General features: G+C 42.8%; 2 protein-coding genes across 2 annotated transcripts in view; both read left to right on the top strand.

The window, feature by feature from the left end:
• bmper (BMP binding endothelial regulator) overlaps nt 1-20,000 on the top strand; it is a 217,309-nt gene that overhangs the window by 113,716 nt on the left and 83,593 nt on the right. The window lies entirely within an intron of this gene.
• bbs9 (Bardet-Biedl syndrome 9) overlaps nt 1-20,000 on the top strand; it is a 188,792-nt gene that overhangs the window by 108,296 nt on the left and 60,496 nt on the right. Inside the window, exon 21 of the mRNA XM_078287020.1 lies at nt 4,491-4,601. Coding sequence (XP_078143146.1) covers nt 4,491-4,601 — 111 coding nt within the window. The remainder of the gene's footprint in view (nt 1-4,490; nt 4,602-20,000) is intronic.

A 20,000-nucleotide genomic window follows, 5' to 3' on the forward strand; every position in this document is an offset into this window, starting at 1 on the left:
AAAATGTCGTAGACTGTCCCAAAACCGTCCCAAACTATCTCCAAACTGTTTCAAACTTTCCCAGAATTGTCCCAGACTGTTACATAGTGTCCTAAACTGTCCCAAACTATCTTCAAACTACGCCAAATTGTCCATAAACTGTCCCTAAACCTCCCTAACTGTCCCTAAATCTTCCCAAATGCCCCAACTTGTCCCCAAACTGTAACTAAACCTTCCCAAATGCCCCAAACTGTCCCCAAACTGTTCCTAAACCTTTCCAAATGCCCCAACCTGTCCCCAAACTGTAACTAAACCTTCCCAAATGCCCCAAACTGTCCCCAAACTGTTCCTAAACCTTTCCAAATGCCCCAAACTGTCCCCAAACTGTCCCCAACAGCCTCTAAACTGACCCACAACCTCCCAAACTCTCCAGAACGCTCCCCAAACACTGTCCAAACTGTCCTAAACTGTCCCAAACCTCCTGTCAGCTTAGATCCAGGTGCTTATACATGCATACAGCCTCCAATAATAGAAATAGGAGACTTCTTTACCACTTTAACAGGTTGAGGAACCTTCCATAGTGAATGTGGTGGGGTTGTGTGTGTGTGTGTGTGTGTGTGTGTGTGTGTGTGTGTGTGTGTGTGTGTGTGTGTGTGTGTGTGTGTGTTATCCCTTCTGTCTCCCTCCCATCTTCCCTATCACTATACTGCAGTACAAATATTTTGATCCTGGGGCCTATGACATGCATTCACAACACAGAATAAAGTACTACTAGTACTACAATCAGTATTACTACTAATGCCACTGCTACTACTGTTACTACTACTACTACTACTACTTCTACTACTACTGCTACTACTACTACTACTACTACTTCTACTACTACTACTACTACTACTACTTCTACTACTACTTCTACTACTACTACTTCTACTACTACTTCTACTACTACTACTTCTACTACTACTGCTACTACTACCATCACTACTACTACCACTTCACTGCCACTGTTACTCTTATTTCTACTACCACTTCTACTACTAATACTATGACTATTCCTTGTACTACTAGTAGTGTTACTGCTACTACTAATACTACTATCACCACTACTACTAACACTAGTGTTACTGCTACTATTATTACTACCACTACCAATACTGGTGTTTCTGCTACTACTACTATTACAACTACCACCAATACTAGTATTACTGCTACTACTACTACTACTACTATTAGTGTTACTGCTACTACAGCTGCAATGCTAACACTAATACTACAACTACTTGTACTACTATTACCACAACTACTACTTTTACTATACAACTATTACTACTGCTGATATCTTTACTACTGCTCCTAGCACTTTTACAACTACTACTACTACCATTACTTCTACTACTGTTACTACTACTACTATTGCCACTGCTAGTACTACTGCTACTACCCTTCATTCCACCACTGTTACTATAGTACTACTCATAATGCAGCTATACCCCTCCGCTGTGCGTCATGGACGGAGCCGGTCCTCCTGGGTGTTGAAGTGTGTTTGAAGTGTGATGTGGTGCAGAGAGCTGAGTCTGAACCGCAGCACTGTCTAAAACTGATAACTCAACCAGAACTACAAATATAGACCCAACCACGACCGAGAGAGACACACACACACACCGCAGCTCCGACCAGGCCGCACTACACCTACTATTTACACAGAGAGGGAGCGAGGGGGAGAGAGAGAGAGGGAGAGAGAGAGAGAGAGAGAGAGAGAGAAATGTGTGGAGGTCAGTGGCGAGAGACTGTCTGTGTGTGTGTGATGTGATTTTGTTTCACAGTGAGGTGCTCCAGAGGTGGGCTATTTCCTTACCTGATGTTGATGTAAGACTGAGGTTAAAACACACACACACACACACACACACACACACACAGAGACACACACAGAGACACACACACACATTCACCCTGAAATTGTAAGACAGCGTTAAAAAAAATGGCTCCCCTTAGAAAAACACCTGCCCAATTAAGAGCGAGGCATATCCCATTTCAAACAACTGTCTGTGTGTGTGTGTGTGTGTGTGTGTGTGTGTGCGCTCTCACCAAAGAGAACAAGATTGGCTTTAGAAAGGCCAGGATAAATATTAGAGAGGGCTTAGGGTAATCTACACACACACACACACACACACAGACGTAGACGCAGTGGGGGAGATGGAGACACACACACATTCTCAGACACCTTAAGGTAGACATGATGGCAGACACACACGCACACTCTGTCTCGCACACACACACACACACACACACACACACGCACACACACACACACGGAGGCACCGTGTGTGTAGTAGATGTTAAATGAAAGTACCATGAAACTGGAAACAATCCTCAGGGATTTGTGGAGAGGAAAAGAGGGAGAGGGAGAGGGAGGAGGAGGAAATGAGGAGAGAGGGAGGAAAGGAAGGAGGGAGGAGAGGAGAGGAGGAGGGAAGAGAGGAGGGAAGGGAAGAAATGAGGCTAGAGAGCTAGAGGAGTTGAGAGGCAGAAGGAAGGGGAGAAAGAGAGGAGAAGGAAATGAGGGGGGAGAGGGAAATAGAGAGGGGGGAGAGCAAAGAGGAGAGAAGGATGAGGAGGGAGGAGAGGAGAGAGGAAATGGGGATGAGGAGAGGGGGATGAGGAGGAGACAGAGGGAGGAGAGAGACAAGGCGTCCAATTCATCGGCCTCAGGAGCTCCCTAAATCCAGACTGATCCATGGGATTCTAGCAGGCTTTTGTCACACACACACACACACACACAGACACACACACACACACACACACACACACACCACATGCTGGACACTGTATTATTACATGCAGCTGGAATTTTACTCCAAAATATCCTAAAACATTTATTCTAAACTAAACTTCTTGGAGTCTTGGGGAGAACTTTGGTTGAAGTTATTTTAATTTCACATATTCTGTAGCAGCGGTGCTCTGTTTACATTTAAATATGTATTCATTTAGCTGAAGCTCTTTTCCACAGTGACTTACAGTGAGTCTCTAAAAAAAAATAGAGGCGGTGCGAAGTCAGTGGAAGGAGCTGAACACACTTCACTCGAGGTGTTCGCTCGAGTTGAAACTTTCTCAGTGAGAAATTTGTGACCAATGAAATCTTTTATAAAACGTTTATAAAAGCTAGTTTCCTCAAAGAAGACATCGGTGGCGTTGCTGCCAAGCCTGGGGCAAAAGAGCTAAACTGCAGAGTGTGATAGGATAAAATAAATCTAATGCTGAAGCAGAGTTTCATACAATCTGCATTTTGGCATCAAGAAAGATGTCAACCAAATCTACTAATCATAAAGCCCGGGTCTGCCGGCCTGCTGCTTCCTGGTCAGCTTCACGTCAGTTTCCCTGCTGATCTTTCAAAGTCAAGCCGTCAAACTCAACAGTAGATTAAACTTCAATTCTTCGATCACCAACATCACAACCAACCGATCGTAAAGAGGTCAAGGGTCAAAACCACAAAAGCCTGGTAAGATTCCTGTGATAGAAAGAAAACGAAGTGCTCGGCAGAGTGGTAGAAGGTATTTTTAAGCAGCAGCTCCTGGTAGTGTTGTTGCTGTGGTGGAGCTGTACTACTAAATAATTACAGAGGGAACGCTCTGTAGTTCTACTCTGGTATTTGAATCTGTCATTTTAACCCTTTACTCTCTTTTAACTTGACTGTAGCCCCGTGCAGCCGTTTGAAGTGTGGGGCGGGGGAGGGGAGGGGAGGGGAATTGTCACCGCAAGGTTGCTAGTTCAAATCCCAAAACTGCTAGGAAAACGTTGGTGAGGAAGTGAATGAAGTGAATGAAAAATGCCCTTTCTTCCAGTCAAGGTGCCTTTGAGCAAGGCACTTAAAGACGAGATGAAATGAAAAATGCCTTTTTAACCCTTTTAGATCACATCCCCGGTCATACTATGCACCTATTTAACAACATATGCCAAAAAAAATACCAAAAATCAATTTCATTGTATTCTTATATCAAAATTCAATCATGTTTTCTTCCTGTAAAACAAAATATGCCGTGTGCTTACGTAAGCATGCCCGTAACTAATTTCAACCAATAATATCATGACATCCACCCATCAATCAATCTTCAACTTTTAGCGCACAGAGCTAAGAGGCTAAGATTTATTAGTTAGCTAGCTAGCAGCAGCACGGTGCTTCGGTGTGTCTTCGGGTGTTACGACACGCCCACTTTTCAACGTTCAAATCAAATTCCTCCCAACGTTATATCCCGCCTGTCTTTCCTGTTTCACTCGGAAATACGTCACGATACGGAAGTTAGATACTCTCGAAATGCCGTTTCATCTCGACTTTAACCCCCAGCTCCTCTAGTGAAGCTGCTCATTGGCCGACAGTAGAAGGCTGTGGTTCTACTGGGCAGCTCCCAGTGTGAATGTGTGGCACTGTGTGAATGTGAAGCAGCACGCTCATTCAGCTTTACCTTGATAAGCAGCTCATTGGCTGATCGTCTTCTCTCTGTCCCGTCACTCAGGAGGTGTTGAGCCAATCACGGAGGTGGCCGGGGACGGGGAGGAGCTGGCCCTCCCGCAGGAGGCCACCAAGTTCATCAAGAAGAAACAGCCGTCCAAGAAGGCCAAGAAAGGTAGGAGAGCAAACTCCTCCTGTCATCTCCTCTCCTCTTCCTCTCCTCTCTCCACTCCTCCCTCCTTCACACTCCTCAACCCTCACCGGCGTCTTGACTCTTCAGCAGCGTCGCTCCAAACCAGATCACTCCAACAGGACTATCGTTCGACATCCACAGCATCACAACCAGAGCCTTGACTCTGCTGCCTGTTCACTGTCTGTCACACTGTGATAATCCACTTCCATTTTCCCTCGTGGCTCAGCTCTGTCTCTCGTCTTTCATTTGAACTTATCACTTCGACTGTCGCTGGCTCACAGTCTGCAGAACCGGCGTGGTTTGGATTCTGGTTGGTGCCTGAAGGTGAAATCAAACACTGTCACTGTGTATCAGTTATTATACAATGAGTTGTTTCATCTGAGCGAGCTGATTGGTGGAAGACAGTTTCCAATAATGTTTTAAATTATTTGCAATGCCAGCTCTTTTGATAACCAGGGAGCTAGTTGATATTTCTCATTTTCCTGTTTTTCTGCTTACCAGAAGGGCAAGTCTCTCCATGTGCTGATGTGTATGAGAGTCTGTAGGATTTCCATTAGGTCCTCGTTGAGCTGCCATGTCTTGTTAGTAACCTTTATAGTCCATCAGATGCTCCTGCTGCTGCTAGTTTCTAGACTGATTTTTTTCCATTTTGCATTTCTCTAAAATTCAAATTGCTTGTGGAAGCGTTAGCTAGCTAAAGAGTCATTTCAAGGTCCCAGGTTTCCTGATAATGTAAGTCGTGTTATTTTACAACATTAGATTGTTTTAGGTTTTGTTTGCTAGACTTCATTCTAAGTGGACTCAGCTACGATATGTAACGTTTCTCCTTGAGACAGGAGGTGTATTGTTAGCCCCGCCCTCCTCCCCCTCAGTTGGTCAAGTCCCCGCCCCGACACCTGTCAGTCATCTTGATGATGTCATCTCTCCTGAGGCAGCCGGCAGCGTAAAGCCTCCACAGCCGATCTGACGCTGATGTTCCCCGTGTTTCTGAACGTTTAGCTTCGCTCTTCTTTCTTTTCTTCCTGTTTTCTTCCATTTTTGTTGTTGCTGTGACTTCCTGCTTAATGGACTATATGCTTATTTGTTGTTATTTTAATGCCAAAAAAGTTCCATATTGCAGCTTGAATTTTAGCTGTTATTGGTGGTTTGATTTTCTTACATTATTGACAAGACACCTAGCAAGCATGTAACAGGTGCAAAGCTATTTTTCACTTGTTTTTCTTGTCTATAGTTGTCTTGTCTAGTATTTCTGATTCTGAAAAAAAACAACAACAAAAAAAACAACAATTTCCCCTCGGGGATCATTAAAGTATTTCTGATTCTGATTCTGATTTTATGCACACTGCTTTGAGGAAACCCTTCAGGACACATGTTGATATCAGTTGTATAAAACCCATTAGACCCATGAGAGTGTTCTGTGCTGGGATCACGGCTGCTTCATTTCTGCTGACGGGCCTCGGAGCCATAATCACAGCAGAGAAGGTCCTTTTATGATATTATTACAGTATTATTACTGCAGTAAATGTCTTCCGGTGTTGTGAGAGCAGAGCTGGGAGTGTGTGTGGCGTTGCTGGCTCACTGTTGCCAAGTCTACACTCTGTTTCTCTGTTTGGAGAGCTGGACGACGCTCCCATCCTCCACTCAGGGTCTGCTGTCTCTCTCTCTCTCTATCTCTCTCTCTCTCTCTCTCTCTTCCTCCATCTGGTTCTACTCTCCATCCCTCTCTCTCTCTGATAGAGAGTCATAGCAGGTCGATAGAGGATTTTACCGGAGCTTTCCAGACTCTTTATTTATTTATTGTTATATTTTTAATCAAGTGGATTACAGCTGCGCTGCAAAGTCCTTTTTTTCTTTTTCTTTTTCTTTCTACTTTTATGTATTTGGTGCTTCTGTTGGCTCTTTCTTTCTTTCTTTTTCTTTCTTTCTTTCTTTCTTTCTTTCTCTTTTTCTTCCCGCCTCTCTTTTTGTGTTTGTTTATCTTCCATTTGGTTACCAAACCTAATTTGTCCTGATCCGTTTCATCTGAGATACGATGAGCAGGTCACACTGAACACACACACACACACACACACACACACACACACACACACAGAGCATAACACAATCTGGAAAGGCCTAAATTGTCCACACACATTGTTTCCTGGCTGCTATCCCAAACACACACACACACACACACACACACACACCTACACACACACACACACACAGCAGTCCCCAGTCATAAAGAGGCTTCTGGTTTGCATTGAGGACAAATCCATGTTTTATGACAGTTTGTCTTTCCTAAACCAGGGCGGATAGATTTGCTTTGATGGGCTCTGCTGTCGTTAGCGGTGTGTGTGTGTGTGTGTGTGTGTGTGTGCGCGTGTGCGGTTAATCCACCCAGGCGTCGCCGCTAATGAGCAGGGGAGGTGTGGGAGACACAGAGAAGCCGACACATAGGGATCATTAAACACACACACACATATACAGTACACATACATGTATAGTATATATATACACACACACACACACACAAATACACAGACATGCATGCACACACACACACACACACACACACACACACACACACACACACACACATACTGGCAGACACACCCGCAGACTGCCAGTGAGTGTGTCAGATGTACCAGTGTTGAGTGTGTGCACTCTGAGCCATGTGGTCTCTTAGAACAACACACACACACACACACACACACACACAGGAATATTAAGGCTATAACGAGGCTTTGTGGCTTGTATTGCACTGTGTTGTAATGCACAGCATGTTTCTGTGTTATTAGGATCCAAACAGCCCTGCAGTGATGTCACTTCCTGTTCACTGTTCTCTTCACCTCCTCTGCTTTTTCAATGGAAGTTCATCAGTTTTAAAGGTGCTATATGTAGCATTTTTAACCATCAATATATCATTGACAGATTAACAGTGATAACTGGGTCTAGTGACTGTAAACCAATGAGAGCATGTTGGAGCTGATTGTTCTCCTCTATCGTGTGTGTGTGTGATTATTAGTTAGTTCTAGTGTTTCTCCACATTAAGACTACATTTCCCATAAGCCCTGTTGCTTCCTGCTCGATCCAGCAGATTTCCCTCCAGATCCACCAGGTGGAGAAACAATGGAGGATGCAGAGTAGAGGCTGGTAGAGGCTGACAGACTGACCACTGATGCTCTGGTTTGTTTACAGTAATTATACCAATGTGTCTAAATTAATGTGGTGATGATTTATTGATGTTAGAATGACACACACAGCACTTTTTAAATGAGAGAATCTGTTACAGGATTGCATTGTGATTTCAAGTGTTGGATCTGGTTTGCATGTGTTGGATTTATTCTCCGTATACGTTGATTATGTCTGCAGAAACCAGGCATAATCAACCAACTGTTGTAATTTGTGACATTTTCGTGATGAAAATATTTCATCAGTGAATCAGAGCAGCAAAGAAAATGTATGTTTTAATATTATAATCAAAAACCATGAATGATCAGCTTTATTTCAATAAGCCACAGGATCTGTAGTTTGCAGCAGCTGAGCATTATGCAGCGTCGGGCTCAAATCACCTGCACTGTAAACTATATATGAGAAAAGTGCATGGGCCACTTTGGGAAATGAAAATCCTGCAACTTAGCATTGATGATTGATTGTGTCTGTGTGTGTGTGTGTGTGTGTGTGTGTCTCATGTTCCTGCACTTAATATACCTCAGATGTAATAGCGCATCACTTTTTTTTCTCTCACACACTCACACTCACAGACACTCTTGCCTTTCAGTTCCGCCCTCCAGACATGATTGAAAAAAGCAAAAGGAAAATGATCCCTAATTAGTATTGTTTGTCATGGAAACCTCCAGAGCAAGGCTGCGGTTTGGACTTAAAAAGACGAGGAGGGAGAGGAGGAAAGAGGGATGGAGGGAGGGAGGGAGGAGTAGTGTCGTGTCCAGACTTGTCCTCTCTCCACCGCTCCTCCTCATCAGACGGCAAGAGAGAGAAAACCTGTAAGGCCTTTGCAAATAATAATATGATGAATATAATCTTTATTGATCCTTGTAAGGAAATGCTTCCCAATATAGAGGGTTGAACCTGGACAGCCCCAAATAAAATAATTAGATTTGATTCCAGTGTCCTGCACTCCAACTGTCCGATCCACGTGGGTTTGCATGATGCATCCATACATCAGTTATGTAATCTGTGTGAACAAAAAAACCATTCCTAATTCTGCTCTGATGTCACGTAGGAAGTCGATGTTTTTCTCAGGCTTTTGCAGATAGAAGTTTGTCACATAAAATCCACCTTTTCTGAAACATATCTCAACTCTCCCATTCTCATTTAACCAAAATAATTAAATTGAAGTATCTATAAATAATAATAATAACAAACTTTATTTATATAGTACCTTTCCAAAACAAAGTGCTTTACAAAATAAAAGAAGCAGTACACAACAGTACAAAAAACAGCGACTACAAGACAATAGGTGAATAAATCACACTTCTCAGCTCATATACAGGGCAACAGAGCATACAGTTACAGTTTTTTTACATACAGTTTTATATAATTTTAATATGTAAGTGGTGGCAGCAGCCTAGAGGTTAGAGAAGCAGGCTTGTGACCGGAGGGTCGCTGGGTCGAATTCCTGGATCGGCTGGGAAAATTTTGGTGGTGGAAAGCGAGTGAGTAACACTGTCCCCTCCCTCAACAACTGCTGCTGAGGTGCCGCTGAGCAAGGCACCCCCCCCCCCCCCCCCCACACACACACACACACACACACACACACCCCTCTCAGATGAAGACCACCCAGCCCCGAAAAACAAAGGAACAGGGGAGTAGAGAACAAATCACTTTAAACTCCCCCCACTCTCATTTTTCAGACGCACACCCACCTTCCGCCTACCTGTCTATGACTTTAAGTAATTAGGCGCCATGCCAAACCCCCCAACACACACACACACACACACACACACACACACACACACACATACACTTTGTTAGAGTGCCTGGGAGCCGGAAAGCACATTTGGCAGACTTGAAAGGCATCAAAAGATGTCTGAGGGAGAGAGAGAGAGAGACAGAGAGAGAGAGGAAGAGAGAGAGAGAGATAGAGGAAGAGAGCTCTACTCATCCCTCTCCTCTTCTTCTTCTCCTGCAGCAGACGGCTTGAAAAGGAAGGATGAAAGAGAGATGAAAGGGAGAGTGTCTTCCTTCTCCTCTTTCCTGGCGCTGCATCTCTTTTTTTGTTGTTCTGCGCCGCCCCTACAGCCCACCTGGGATCACAGACACCACCCATACCACACACACACACACACACACACACACACATTCACAGCACAAGTGGATGCACACACACCGGCAAGTACTCATAGTAGGTACAAATGGACACTTGAGAGAGAACACAGACACACACACACACACACACACACACACACACACACACACACATTTACACACCTGTACTTAATGTTAGAAGGCAAACCACTGTGCTAAATTTGAACCCTGACTAAACTATGGGTCTCTCTCTCTCTCTCTCTCTCTCTCTCTCTCTCTCTCTCTCTCTCTCTCCTGTCCATCCTGTCTTTAAGTTAGAGAGTAGTACACTCTGTATTTAGCAGGCTGAATCCTAACAGATCCAGGGTCAGTCTGCGGTCAGTAGTCTAATTACACCATACCATGTCCTAACACAGGCAGCAGCTCTATGCTAGTAGCTGTTATCCGTTAGCAGCGGCCTGTCTGGTGTCAGCGGTTACTCAGCTGTGGAAACACTCCACCTCTTGCATATTAGCATCTAGCATTAGCCGTCAGCCTGTAGCCATTAGCATTGTCCTCTGTGTATTGGCATTAGCCGTCCAATGATCTCAGTATTGCACCTCATACATATTAGCGATTACCATTAGCCATTAGCCTTCACCCATTAGCAGTGTCCGTTGTGTATTGCCACGAGCAATCCAGCCATAAGGTGCCTCATACATATCAGCGTTTAGCATTAGCCATTAGACTTTCCCCATTAGCATTTCCATTGTGTATTGGCATTAGCCATTCTGCCATGTCAGTATTACACCTCATACATAGAATTTAGCAGTAGCCTATAGCCATTAGCATAGCTTGATGTCATTATCCGCTCAGCCGTACTGCTCTTTATGCATATTAGCAGTTAGCATTAGCAGTTAGCATTAGCCATTAGCCTATAGCTATATTGCCCATTGTTTACGAGCATTATCCATTTTGCCATGGCCATAGCATCTTAGCATCATACATACAGCTACTAGCATTATCTATTGTCCATAAGTGTTGTCTGGATATCGCCACTCCTCATACATATTCATCATGAGAGAATAAAGACATTAGTAATGTTTTCTTCTGTAACAGTCGGGTGTTGTAGAGAACAGACAGTTGAGATGTGGATTGTGTAAAAGGGGCTGCAACTCAACATCAGGAAGATTTCCCTAATATTTTTTACATTCAGTGTATGTACAAGAAACACTGAATTTTCTCCCCTTTGTGGGTCTTGTGCATAAAGACGGCACTCTGCTTGACGTAATTCAGTCCTCCCGCTCCATCCCACAATGCACTGTGCTGGCTCCCCCTCTTCCTCTCTGTGTGAACTGACAGGAGCAGATGTTGATATAGGAACACTTTGCACTGTGGGACCGGTACTGTCGGGAAAAAAAAACATCAAACCAGAAGACGATCATACGATCCGCTGTGTGACAATGTGTGAATCACATTAACATGTTGCATCTGAGAGGTTTTACATCTTCACTCCTCCTCTCACTTATTGGGAAATGTCACTTTTTTTCTTTCTCTGGTGTTGAGAAGACGCAGGATGCACTTTGAGGACAGGGAAGTTGTACAAATATCACTGTAACCACGCTGAGAAATTGCATGTGTTAGACTGATACACTGTATGTATACTGTATATATTTGATATATTTTGGAGCAGCTTCAGGGTGTCAGTGTGTAAAACCTGCAGTGAAACCTGCCTCACCTGCCTTAAGGAGCTGCTAACCCACCTAAAACATTTTCATTAGTCTGGGTTTCAGTGGAGAGTTTTAGTGTCCCATGATGGTCTGAATGCTGTTTCAGAGGCTTTTCACCCTGATGAGAAGAAAACTCTGGAGGGTCACTGAATCCTCGTAATTCATTCAATTTCTCTGGCATGAAAATAAATGGTCAAATTTAAATTACAATTACTTATTTAACATGTTTGGTCATAGTGTTTTTTTTTGGTGGGTAAGTAGGTAGGTAGAGAGATAGATAAATATAAACAAACATACTTACTGCATGTATCTATCCATTCATCCTTCCACAATCTCCATCTTAACAAGTCATTTAGTCTCTTATTGAGTCCTAAAATCGCCATTTTCTTAAAACAAGTAGGCTAGAAAAAAAAGGCAGTGGGGTGAGATAATCTAACTTGATCTGCCTTATTCTGACTTGTTTCAAGATATTGACGCTCATTTCTAGAAAATCCCGGAAACTACTGAAACTGCATTGGAAACAAGTGGAGTTTTGCTCTTGTTTTAAGATTTTAAAATAAGATTTGGAGGCTAAACATGAGAATAAATGACTTGTTAAGATGGACATTTTTTTTTCCATATTTCCATCCATCAATCCATCCATCCATCAATTCATCCATCCATATGTCCCAGAAGGTAAACTGTGATGCTGCCAGCAGCCTAATGATCAGAATCAGAATCAGAAATACTTTATTGATCCCCGAGGGGAAATTGGGTTTCGTTGCAGTTGCTCACAGAAATATATATAGGCATAGAGAAATTATAAGAAAAATAGAAATAAGAAAATAAATATAAAAATATGTAGAATATGTGCATTATACTACAATATGTAGAATATGATGAGATCCAGCAGAGTAAAGCTGAAGCAGTAATGAAGTAAAGTCAGTTATCAGTGTGTGGAGTGGAGTCTTGTACCAGCATGGCTGTGTTACACACTCCTGCTGTGACTGTCTGTCTGTCACATTACAGAACCTCAGCGAACAGAGCGATCAGCTTACTGTCACACACTGCGGCTGCTATTCTCATCCAGCTGCACACACACACACACACACACACACACACACAGCGGGCAGGTTTCCCCATCCTGAACAGGATCCTCCCGGGCCGTGGCCAGAATTTCTGACCCATGGATCTCTGTTCTGGATGTGTATGTGTGTGTGTGTGTGTGTGTGTGTGTGTGTGTGACAGATAGAGGCCTCTCTATTCCCAGCTTACCCCCCATGAATAAAAACACAGACAGAAAATGGAACCTTGTTTGGCCATCGTTACACACACATACACACACACACACACACCCACACACACACACAGTTATTAAGGCTAAGTGTCCTTGCAGATGGAAAGTAAAATATGAGGCTCATGAACCCATGCTTTCACGTTGTATGTGTGTGATGTGTGTGTGTGTCTGTGTGTGTGTGTGTGTGTGTGCGTGTGTGTGTGTGTGTGTCAGTGTGTAAATGTGTAATGGTGTTTATGGTGTGTGAAATGGGTGGGGTCACTCCCGGAGATGCTGGTTCAAACCCACAGGCTATAGTGTGTGTGTGTGTGTGTGTGTGTGTGTTTTAACCTATCTTGTTTCAAGTGCACAGGTTGTAGGAAGAGTCAAGAGTTTATGTGTGTGTGTGTGTGTGTGTGTGTGTGTGTGTGTGTGTGTGTGTGTGTGTGTGTCTGTATCTGTTAACCTGTTTTGTTTCAAGCCCACAGGCTATTGGAAAGATCAAGTGTGTGCGTGTGTGTGTGTGTGTGTGTGTAAAAGCCTGGGAGGGTACAGTGCGGTTCCTCTATTAAACACTTCTGTTTCTTCTCTCTGTCCTAATGCAGATTAAGACGAGCAGTGTTCCCATTTCCTTCCAGTACAACCCCTGCACTCAGCTGATTGGCTGGGACTGACACTCAGAAACTCAGCTGATTGGCTGGAGCTGGGCTTTGATCAACAGCTCCTGTACAAAGAAAGCTTGTAGAGATTATCTGCTACTGATATCCCATTTCCTCCAGTAATTATTTACCCTTGAGTTTTACATTTGGCATCATGACTGACTTTCCAGATCTGAGCAAGCCGGCGCTAGCTTGGGTCGGTCGGACAGATGATCCTGTAGTGTGTGAGGGTTCAGGACTTTCATCTCTCGACTCCCGATCCAGTTGGGACCGTCACCATGTTTTTTCAAACGTGTTTCATTTTTGTGACTGAAATCTGGAAGTGTGGAAAGAAAAATGCTCCATGTTTTCATTTTTAGTTGTGTGTTGAAGTTGTGCAAGACTTTATAGTTTGGCCAAACTGGGGGGTTGCGTGGCATTAAGATTTGTGTGGTGTCTTCCCGAACTGGTTGCCGAGTGTGTGCTCGCAAATCGAACACATTGTCAAGTGTGCGTTCCCCAATTCCAACTGGTCATCAATTGTCTTCCCCAAACACAACTGGACTTCAAGTGTGTTTTCCCCAAATCGAACATGCCGTCAAGTGTGTGTTCCCAAATCCAACTGGTCATCAAGTGTGAGCGCCTCTGTAACGCATAATGAAAATAATTTGCCAATGCCAGTTGTCAAGTGTGTGATCTTTTCACGCAATCTTTTCGGTTTGTTGAGTTGTGTAGTGTGACCCGAGCCTGAGAGAGAGAGAAGTGCTAGGAAGAGAAATGAGAAATAAGATTTCAGGAGAGAGGGAGAATAGATTAATTTCTAACTTGAGAGAAGAGGTGGTATGATTCAGAGTGGAGAGGGTGATGTGCGGTTCTTCTTGAAGAGACGAAAGAAAGGCAGTGACTCTGCTGTCCTGACAGGAGCGGGACGGGAAGGTCATCCCACCATCGCTCTGACCTCCTGACTGGTTTTAGTTTCTGGCCTTGCAGCTTGTCAACAACATTTTTAGGTAGCAACATTTGCGCTTGTAGCTCCGAAGCTCGTGCGTGCCGACAGAATCCCCGCCGCCTGGCTATCAGGCCATCTGCGCAGCTATTTGTTGGCTCTGGCTGTGTTGACGGAGCTCTGATGGGACGCTCGGCTCTGTAATGTGTGTGTAATGTTCCGCTAATGTCTCTGCAGCAGCATTATCTGATGGGCTATTCTTAGCTAAAGGCTAATGCTCATGGTGATTAGAGCTAGCGATGAGGACAACGTTCCAAATATTTGTTGCCTGGCCTGGTAGCAGGGTGGAGTCGTGGCTATAGAGACGTCCCATAACAGAAAGGTCATGGGCCCCACAAACAGCCATGAGTCCTGTCACAGTGTCCTGGACTGGGATATTTAAGTCTTATCAGCGCACTCATTGTAAGTTGTTCTGGATAAGAGTGGCAGCAAAATACTGTTACAAAAAGCCCCAATAAGCAGGGAAACTACGATGACTGAATAAACATCAGAGGATGCTGGCGGATGCGGCCAAACTCTGGCCAAGACTTTAATAAAGTGAGCTTTTGAAGTGACAGTTGTTGGATATTGATGTTGGGGTATTACTTTGATTTGTTTCATACCCTGATGGGCTCAATAAGTTAAAGGTTTTGGGGGTTTCATTTTAAAAAGTTCATTCTTTGCGCAAATCACAGAGAATTTCTAGATCCACAAGTTTATGTTTAGCACAAGGAGGAAAACCAGCCAGTTATCTGGGAAAAATATATCAGCTGGCTCTTACTTCAATATGATGCAACAGGTAGTTTCAACTAAGTAATCTAATTTATCACAGGCCATGTTGATAATTCCTGTAAAGCACGGCTAAGAGAAAGAGTGGAGACACAGATGAAGGGGGTTAAGAGAGAGATGGAGGGAAATGGAGAAAGTGAGGGAAAGAAAGGAAGAGAGATAAAGAAATAGAGAGAGAGAGAGAGAGAGAGGAATGGAGGGTTAGAAAAAGAGGGAGAGGCAGGAACTATTCCAGCTACGATAACCATCAACAGACCAGACAGTCTTTCAGAGGTGGAAACACAGATGTGTGTGTGTGTGTGTGTGTGTGTGTGTGTGTGTGTGTGTGTGTGTGTGCGTGCTTCCCCTCAGGTCATGTAACATGTGGGAAGGAGGCAGTGTTTTTGCGGCAGTGTCCGCTCAGCCTCTGGCTCCTGAGGGAACCTTCCAGAAGGAATGAATGGTCTTCCTCTGGTAGGAAATACAGCTTCCAGAGGGGGAACCGACCTTCACACCCCCTGCTGCTTTTAACATTAAGGCCAAGGCAACCAGGTTGTGGGAGATAACTGTTAATCTAATGCATTTTGTGGTCGCTACCGTTTAGGTCAATACATTTAGTGGGTAATTCCTACCACACGGTGCCTTTTTGACGCAGAACATTTCATATTCTGTCAAAAGAGGGAAATGTTTGGCTATCAGAGAAACATAGCGGCCAAGATCCCACAGTTAAGTCCTAATAATTTTAAGTAGATTGTTCACTTTTGGACTGAGAATTTATTCCACCCTGTTACAGACATTCACATGACTACCTGAATGTTAATAATGCCAGTATGCAACCATATTTAGATGTTCTTAGACATTTGTGTCCCTCATTCTCTTCATCAAATAAATATAAAACAGTACAGTTGAGAGAAATGTCTGGTATATTTCTGCACTAGTGCAAATTTTGCATGCTATTTTCCCAAATAAGAGCGAAAAGAGTGTGGTCAGATATTTTGTGTGCAGTTGGACCCATTCTATTCTATTCAATATGTGTAGCAACTTTGCATTATTTTCAAATTGTTATATGAAGATACCTACCCTAATAGGGTAGAATTGACACCAATAATGAACAACAGGCTTAACAATGAAATGTATTAACTTGTACCACAAATAAATTAACAAAATATATATAACCAAATTAACATTCAAACATGATAGTAACCAGTGGTAAAGGTTAGTACATTCATACATTATGTTAGCTTAACTAAATGTTACTCCATTAAACATTAACATAAACATTTAAAGATTACAGTAGTGAGTGGTTAGGTTCATTCAAGTCTTGTAGGCTAATATATTGTGTTTAGAATAAAGATTAGCTTACATTAAAAAAAAATATCCTAGCTAGTGGTTTGGCTAATGACATACAGAGCTGTTAGAATAATGCATTCAAATATTATGATATCTATCCATAAGGCTAAAACATTCAGACAAAATGAGAGCTTGCAGGACTTATACATTCAAACACTGTGGTAGCTAGCAGCTAGACTGACACGTCACAAACATGATGGTCGCTAACAGTCAGGCTAATGCATTCAACATTATGGAAGCTAACAGTTAAGCTAATACGTACCATTATGGAAGCTAATGGTTAGGCTAATGCATTCCAACATTAGAGTATTTAGAGGTTAGGCTAATGCATTCAAACATTGTGGTAGCTAGCAGTTAGGCTAATACATCCCTCACATTATGGTTGCTAGCGGTTAGGCTAATCCACTTGAAAATGGGTTGAAAACATCTGAAGTGGTTTAGGTGCACTCAGTTTTACTTTCCAGGCACTGGAAGCAACCACAAAGTAGGACAGATCATTTAGTAAAATAAGCTAAATCAACCACTTCTTTATTGAAATAAATGAACTGTGTAACTGTTGAGACAGTCTGGATGGTCAGGTTCAGACAGCCGTGTGTTAGTAACGGGTTATTTTGTTAGAGTAGATACCTCTGTTTTAATTGATTGTGAGCACATACACACACTTCCTCTTGCTTTCTTTCTTTCTTTCTTTGTCTGGTTTGGACTGTATGTAAGTGTTTTATTGAGGTAGTTAATCATTTTTAGAATAGGTGCCTTTTTTAAAGTGATCTTGGTAAACACACTTTCTCTCTCTCTCTCTCTCTCTCTCTCTCTTCACACTCACACAGGTTTACACTTTAGAATAATAAAAGCTTATAAGCCTGAACAAACTTTGAGTTAATGACGAATTAAATAACAATGTTAACCTACTTCATAGTAGGTTAATAGTATCAATATTTGTGACTGAGTAGTTCATCTTTAGTAAGACATTAGATAAAATTTAACATCTGCACAATACTGTTGCTAGTTGATCATTTGCACATTGTTACATAATGTTAATACATGTATAGTTTGACCTGCATTATTTTTTTTGCAAATGATGTATTCATTTTTTGTTGATAATTAACAAATAATGCATTAGAGCTTATAAACATAAACTTATTCTGAAGTGTAGAGAGGGAAACACACACATTAAAAAGGAGCTAAAAAATCGGGAAACAACAAAAAGAAAGAGGTTAAAAAATAAAAACACAACAAACATCACAAGGTTAAAGTCTGAGGCCTCATCACACACACAGACAGTAGTTTTCTGTGGTTGTGGGGCGATCGAGGGGCGTTTTGCTCTGTAATAAAAGCCCCCTTTTGTTGCCCCCTTCCCTAAAAGCCCCTCACCCTCAACCAACTCCCCCTTTTTTTTAACAAGGGACCTTTAATTTGGCGAGAAGGAAGCAATGAATTGTACAGTATACTTTTCCACAGGCGGCCTGGGAAGTGCAGCCTTAGTTCTCTCTCTCTCTCTCTCTCTCTCTCTCTCTCTCTCTCTCTCTCTCTCTCTCTCTCTCTCTCTCTCTCTCTCTCTCTCTCTCTCTCTCCCTGTCTCTACGGTGACACTCGCCCCATGCAAACCCAATAGGTAACATATGTGGGACTGGAGCTGCTACTGCACTCTATCTTTTTCTTTCTCTCTCTTTCTCTTTCTCTCCCCCTCTCTCTCTCTCTCTCTCTCGCTCTCTCTCTCTCTCTCTCTCTCTCTCTTTCTCTTTCTCCCTCGCTCTCTCTTTTCCTCCCTCTCTTTCATACTCTTATTCTTTCTCTGTTTTTCAGTCGCTCTGTTGCTTCTGTTTAGCTTTCTGTTTGTTTTTCATAATTTGTTCTCCTTGTTTTTTCTGTTTTTCTCATGTTTTGAGTTGGGTTTCTCTCTCTTTCCCTCTCTCTATCTCTCTCTCTCTTTCCTTTCCTCACTACAGCGCTGTGTATCTTGTGGTAGTTGTTGTGTTAGTCCGTGTGTGTGTGTGTGTGTGTGTGCGCGCATGCGCGTGCGTGCATGCTTGTACACATATAGTATTTGCAGATGCAGGATTGCATTGTGTGTATGCTTAGGGTGTGTGCATGTATATATTGTGCTTGTTCATTGGCTTGTGTGTGTGTTGTTTCTGTGTGTGTGTGTGTGTGTGTGTGTGTGTGTGTGTGTGAGAGAAAGAGAGAGAGAGAGGTTTATCAGAGGAGACGTGTCAATTAGCTGGGGGGTGCAGAAGGCAGAGCTAGGGGTCAGAGGTCAGGGCGGGGGGAATTGTCAGCTGTCACTAACTATAAACTACTGTGTGTATGTATGTGTGTGTGTGTGTGTGATGGTGAGGGGGTCGTTGAGGGTCAGTAGCCACTGAGCTGAGACTGAGAACACATGCTAACACACACACAGACACAAACACACACACACACACACACACTACCAGTGCGCTGTGTGTGGTGACACCTATACAAAATGATTGACAGTGCAAAATGAATACAAATTCTGTTAAACTACAGTAACTTAAAGGTCCCATATTATAGGAATTAAAGTGTTCCTCTCTGTCTATACAGATATGATCAAAGATGTATAATGAGGACATTGTTAAAATTTGATTTTGTTTGAGTGTTTAAATTTAAAGTTAATGCATTTTCAAAAATCCTTCACAATTTAACTAATTCAACTCAACTTTTAGCCCAGTGATGGACTGGCGACCTGTTCAGGGTGTTTCCCTGCCTTTCACCCAATGCATGCTGGGATAGGCTCCAGCCGCCCCATGACCCTGAATGATAAGCAGGTATGGAAAATAGATTAATAAATTAAAATTTTAACTACATTTATTTGCAAAACATCATGAACAGCATTATACTTATCCTAATCCATTATATACAGCCAGTATATATTTTTATATAGAAAAAAAAACATGAAAATGAATAACAAGGGACCTTTAAATCCTTGGTTGATCAAATGACAAAACTTTTATAGAGTTATTATTTTAGAGATATAGAATTTTTGTTTTCTAAAGTGAGTTTTGGAAACAAACTTTTCTTTTGAAGACTTAAGTATTTTCTCTAGCAGAGCAAGAAATAATCAGTGTCAAGTGAAATCCTCAGGTCAGTACTCTCAGTATTGGCAACCACTCAAAACAAAGTACAGGGATCTGACCGCAGAGAGGGGCATTATGGGTAAACCTCTCCTCTTTCCTCTCTTTCCTCTCTCTCTCTCTCTTCTCCTTGTACCCTCTATGCCTCCCTCCATCTCTCCTTTCATCCCTCCTTCCATCCTTCCCGCCTCCCTCCGTCTCTCCATCTCCTTCTCCCTGCAGGCTTGTGTGGGTGCCCAGTAATAAGAGCTGTCTGTGTGTGTGTGTGTGTGTGTGTGTGTGTGTGTGTGTGTGTGAGAGAGAGAGTGTGTGTGTGTGTGATCACAGAGGACATGAT

This window comes from Centroberyx gerrardi, chromosome 12 (genome assembly GCF_048128805.1).
Source record: "Centroberyx gerrardi isolate f3 chromosome 12, fCenGer3.hap1.cur.20231027, whole genome shotgun sequence".
Classification (NCBI taxonomy): Eukaryota; Metazoa; Chordata; class Actinopteri; order Beryciformes; family Berycidae; genus Centroberyx; species Centroberyx gerrardi.